At 42.4% G+C, this 4,627-nt stretch overlaps 2 protein-coding genes across 2 annotated transcripts in view; both read right to left on the minus strand.

Annotated features, from left to right (window-relative positions):
- Positions 1–1,650: 1,650 nt before the first annotated feature.
- Positions 1,651–2,964, minus strand: LOC143028838 (uncharacterized). Its single transcript, XM_076191200.1, has 2 exons — positions 2,074–2,964; positions 1,651–1,884 (listed from the first exon to the last, which is right to left on the minus strand). The coding sequence occupies exons 1-2, from the start codon at positions 2,962–2,964 to the stop codon at positions 1,651–1,653; spliced, it is 1,125 nt and encodes a 374-aa protein (XP_076047315.1).
- A 19-nt stretch (positions 2,965–2,983) lies between these two features.
- The window catches only part of LOC143028839 (uncharacterized), a 1,826-nt gene continuing 182 nt past the window's right edge, over positions 2,984–4,627 (minus strand). The window contains exons 1-4 of the mRNA XM_076191201.1: positions 4,290–4,627; positions 3,924–4,182; positions 3,530–3,879; positions 2,984–3,441 (exon numbers count right to left, since the gene is read on the minus strand). The exon at positions 4,290–4,627 is cut by the window's right edge and continues 182 nt beyond it. Of these exons, the coding sequence (XP_076047316.1) occupies positions 2,984–3,441; positions 3,530–3,879; positions 3,924–4,182; positions 4,290–4,627 (1,405 nt within the window). The remainder of the gene's footprint in view (positions 3,442–3,529; positions 3,880–3,923; positions 4,183–4,289) is intronic.

Raw genomic sequence — 4,627 nt, forward strand, 5'->3', positions numbered from 1 at the left:
TTTACCTTTTCCCATCCTTAAATACGTTTACCGTTTTCTTCCCGTTTATCCCCTGGTTTCCTCTTCTTGGGAATATTCTTCTCCTCTCTTCCTTTCTTCTCCTCCCTCCTCCACCTCAGCTTCCCTTTTGACTCTTTTTATTCACATTTTCATTTTTTCTTTCACATTAAAGATTCTATTATATATACTGTTGCCATATTTTGCTTCCACTATCTTATACTCTCCATCCCCGACACTACCTAAACTTAACCTCCTACTTCCAATCCTCCTAATTCCCTTCGCCCCCTCCGTCTCCTCCTACTCCTCCTCTCCCTTCCCTCCTTTTCCTTCATCTCCTCCTCCTCCTCTTCCGTCTACCCGACATCTTCCTAATGCTCTTCCTGTTTCCCCGCTTATTCTTCTTCTTCCACCTATTATCTTTCTTCTGTCTCTTCTCCCTCCTTATATCATCTTACTTATCTTTACTTTTTTTCTCATTCTCTGTTTTTCCTCTTTCTCCTCCTAATATTCATCTTCACAATTTCCTTCTTATTATTTTCTTCTTCCTCCTCCTCCTCTTATTCCTTTCACTCATCTCATTCTCTTCTTCCTCTTCTCTCGCAATAAATTCTCTTCTTCTCTTCCCCCCTCTCAAGGCATTCTCCTTCTCCTCCTTCTCAACACATTCTCTCCTTTCTTTTCCTCCTTCTAAGTAGATTCTCTTCCTCCTCCTATTCCTCCCTCTCAATACATTTTCTTTTTCCTCCTGTTCTTTCCTCTCAACACATCCTTTCCTTCCTCCCTTCCTCCCTTTCAACATATTCTCTCCCTCCTCTTCTTTCCTCTCAACACATCCTTTCCATCCTTCCCTTCCTCCCTTTCAACACATTCTCTCCCTCCTCTTCTTTCCTCTCAACACATTCTCTTCCTCTTCCTTTTTCCTCTCAACATATTATTTTCATTCTCCTCCTCCTCTTTGTCAACACATTCTCTTCCTCTCCTCCTCCCTCTTTCACCTTCGTCTCCCTTCCTTCCCTCTCATGTCGCAAGCCAACGTTGGCTTTGCACCTAGGAGGTGTCTTCCTTACCGGCGGCAGTGCACCACTTTCATGCGACCTGACCTACTTCGGGTTGCAGATCCTCAGGCGAGGTCTTCTATTTCCATTTCCTATGCCTTCTTTCTTCCCCTTTTTACATATGTCTTTTTTTTTCTCTTCCTTCTCCTTCTCCTTCTCCTTCTCCTTCTCCTTCTCCTTCTCCTTCTCCTTCTCCTTCTCCTTCACCTTCTTCTTCTCCTTCTCCTTCTAATTCTCCTTTTCCGTCTCCTTTTTCTTTTAACAAGCACCTGGCTTGGCCTGCGGCGCTGCTCGCTTCGCTTCCCGGGGTTACGCCAACGTTTTTTCAAATGTATGGTTTGGTTAATAAAAGAGAAAAATCCATATAGGTTTTTATTCAACATCAGTAATCAGTAATAACAACATCTTTGGACATTTTAGGCCTTTTATGTGATGGAGTCTTTCTAGTTTCGCCTTCCGAACTATCACTGTCATCATCGTCACTCCATCTCATGACCGCCTTGATGATGATGTCTTGCCCCTTCTTCACTTCTTCTTGCCCCTTCTTCATTTCTTTTTATTCCTTCTTAATTTCTTCTTGTTTCTTTTCCAACACTTAAAATTTTTCCTTAAACTTTAAGTCTAACAATTCCTCTAAATCTTTCTTGTCACTGATCTCATCGTCGGAAAAACTTGGCATTATCATTGCGAAGGCTTCTTGTTCGGAGATCGAAAAGATAGATTTTGGAATGACAGAGGTTCCGTGTTCTGGTTCCTCTTCAGCAATTGGAAGGTCCTCGCTATCGGAAGCAGGTGTTGCTTCTAGCACATCTACTTCACCTCTAAAGGTCTTACAGAAAAAAAATTATATACACAGTTTCGTGCTGGTTTTAGCTTGTACGTGTCATTCACTTTACTCCAACCAGTGTACACTATTAACGAATCCCAACTGGTAACCCGGGAACATGCAACGTAAAGTTGTCCGTGCGCGAAACGCTGTGCTGAATCAAGAAGGAGGCCACACCGGTTAAAAGTTTGCCCCTGGGACTTGTTTATTGTCATAGCGTAACTTAGTTTCACAGGAAATTGTTTCCTTTTGATGTTCACGGGTGTCTGTTGGCTCTAACGTTACTCTCGGAAGCAAAACTTGTTCACCCCTATACGTACCACCCAGAATCTTACCCACGATAATATTCTTTTCTAAATTAGTCACCATAACTCGAGTTCCGTTACACAATTTTGGCGGACATATGTTACGGATAACCATAATAATGCTATCAATCTTTAACCTCAATTCGTGAAGTGGAAGGGAAGGGCTTGTCATCGCATTGTAAACGGACTGTTGAATGTCCATATCGTCTTCAACGGAAATGTCCTCACTCATATAGACCATCTCTGGTTTGTCGGATTTGTCGTATACGATATAATTAATTCTGTCCACATCGTCATTTGTAGGTGAAACAATAGCCCATTTCTCAAAGTAAGAAACGTTCAAGTGATTTTCTTCCAATTTGTCGTAGACCTTTTCCACCAACTCTTCATGGGTTTCAACCACCACACCGAAGTTTTGAGGAGAGTGCATGTACCCGCTTTCTCCCGTCCCAAACTCCAACAGACTTTTAGCGAATGTCTTATTTTCAACGTAGCTAACATCGAGTCTAACGTTCTCTGTTAGTTCCAACTTTACCAAATCATCCCAAAAATAACTGGACTTTATACAGCATTTTAGTTCATCGTTCTTTCCACCTCCTCTTACAACGGGAAGAATCTGTCTGAAATCACCCGCGGAAACGAAAACTATTCCTCCCATGAATCTGTTCTCTCCCAGTATATCTCTCAACGTGATATCCAGTGCTGTAATCGTATTCTTGTTGGCCATTACGACTTCGTCCCACACTATAACGGATGTAATCTTCAGTAACCTTGCCATCTCTGAGTTTTTCTTGATGCTACAGGAACGAACCTCGTTGTAATTCATTAATGGCTGTTCTACCGCCATGTAAAACGGTTGCAGCGATACCCGAGGACGCGACTGCCAGGGCTACCTTTCCCTTTGAACGAACCGTGTCAAGAATAATGTTGAGCACGAAAGACTTTCCTGTGCCTCCAGGAGCGTCTAAGAAGTTACCGTTATTACGATACTTTTTGTCTCCTTCAACGCGCGCCATCACGGTTTCGTAGCATTGCCGTTGTTTCTCGTTTAGGAGAACGGTCTTTTCTTTAACCTCTTCTGCCAGCATAGCTTTGTTATGCGATTTCTCCCTACGTATAACATTTATTGTCTTTTCACCGTCTCTAGAAGGAGGAAGGCCATATTGGACTATCCTACCGCCTCCGCAGTTCCACACGTTTTCCTGTATATCGTCTAAGGCATCCAGATAAATTTCATCGTTGTACTCTGAACCCTCTGTAATGAAGAAAATCGCTCGAAAACAGATCTTTGGTCTCTTCCCAGATATTTGACTGGTCCTCGAGGGAAGAAAACACCAACATGCTTGCGTATGTTGCTCTTAGTTGTCTTCTATCGTTTGTGTGATTGATGATCTCTAGGATAGTCTGTTTCCACGTATCTTCGTCGTTTAGTAGGCCCATGGCCTTTACGGCTTCCCTGAAGGTGGGGTATATGTGCCCGTTGACGGTTCTAATATCTGTAAAAGATGTAGGTCCTAGCCTATGTGTAAGAAGAAGACGCAAATAGAAGAGTTCAACGGTTTTACTTGTTACAGCCCTTATCCTCCCTAGAGTGGAACTTCTGTTTCGACGTTCTAACCAATTACCCTTATTCTTGTCGTAAATGAAAACATTTGGCATCTCGTGGTAGTAAAGTCCTGCTGCAAACTCGTTACTGGAACACAATTTGAAAAATGCTGTCAGTTGAGTGTCTTTTACGTCTTGTTCTCGATATCCTCTTTTGCCATACCTTCTTTATAAAACACTTCATTTTCACCTTCTAGATGTAAGTCAAGTGAAAAAACAGAAGGGAAACTCTTGTGAATAGGGAATTTGAAAATCTTCCAAGTTGCTTCATTCGCGTTGACATAACGCGCTTCTTGATAATTCTTTACCTCGTTGACTATGTCATATTTTTCTCCTGTCTTAGTAAACAGAATGCGGTCGCAGCCCTTGTTTATGTACTTTGTAACATAGGCTATACATTTAATGGAATTTGAACACTCAACGTTAATATGAGCGTTATATTTCAGACACAGATACGGATTGTAAGGTACAACACACGAATTGTCTATGGTTTTTAACTCTCCTTTAACTTTCGCACTGAAAGAGTGTCCGCCTTCTCCCACAAAGGGTAACCGTTGCGTCCAAAGAGAAGATCGCCCCTACACGGTTTGGGGAAGTCTTTTTGACATTTGCCTTTCCCGTTTACCGATTTTCCATGACAACACGCGTGGGACTCGTCGAAACCTTTGCACGGTCCGTGGATCATACACCTTGTAACAATATCGTATAACCTTGGTTCCTTTTTCTTGTCTGGTATTTCGGCGGAAATGACACTGTCCACTAATTCGGCGTTGACGCGTTGTTCCATCCACAAAAGAATGTGAACGTGAGGGAGACCTCTTTTCTGCCACTCGACG

The sequence above is a fragment of the Oratosquilla oratoria genome, chromosome 10 (genome assembly GCF_046742065.1).
Source record: "Oratosquilla oratoria isolate Oo_2021 chromosome 10, ASM4674206v1, whole genome shotgun sequence".
Lineage (NCBI taxonomy): Eukaryota > Metazoa > Arthropoda > Malacostraca > Stomatopoda > Squillidae > Oratosquilla > Oratosquilla oratoria.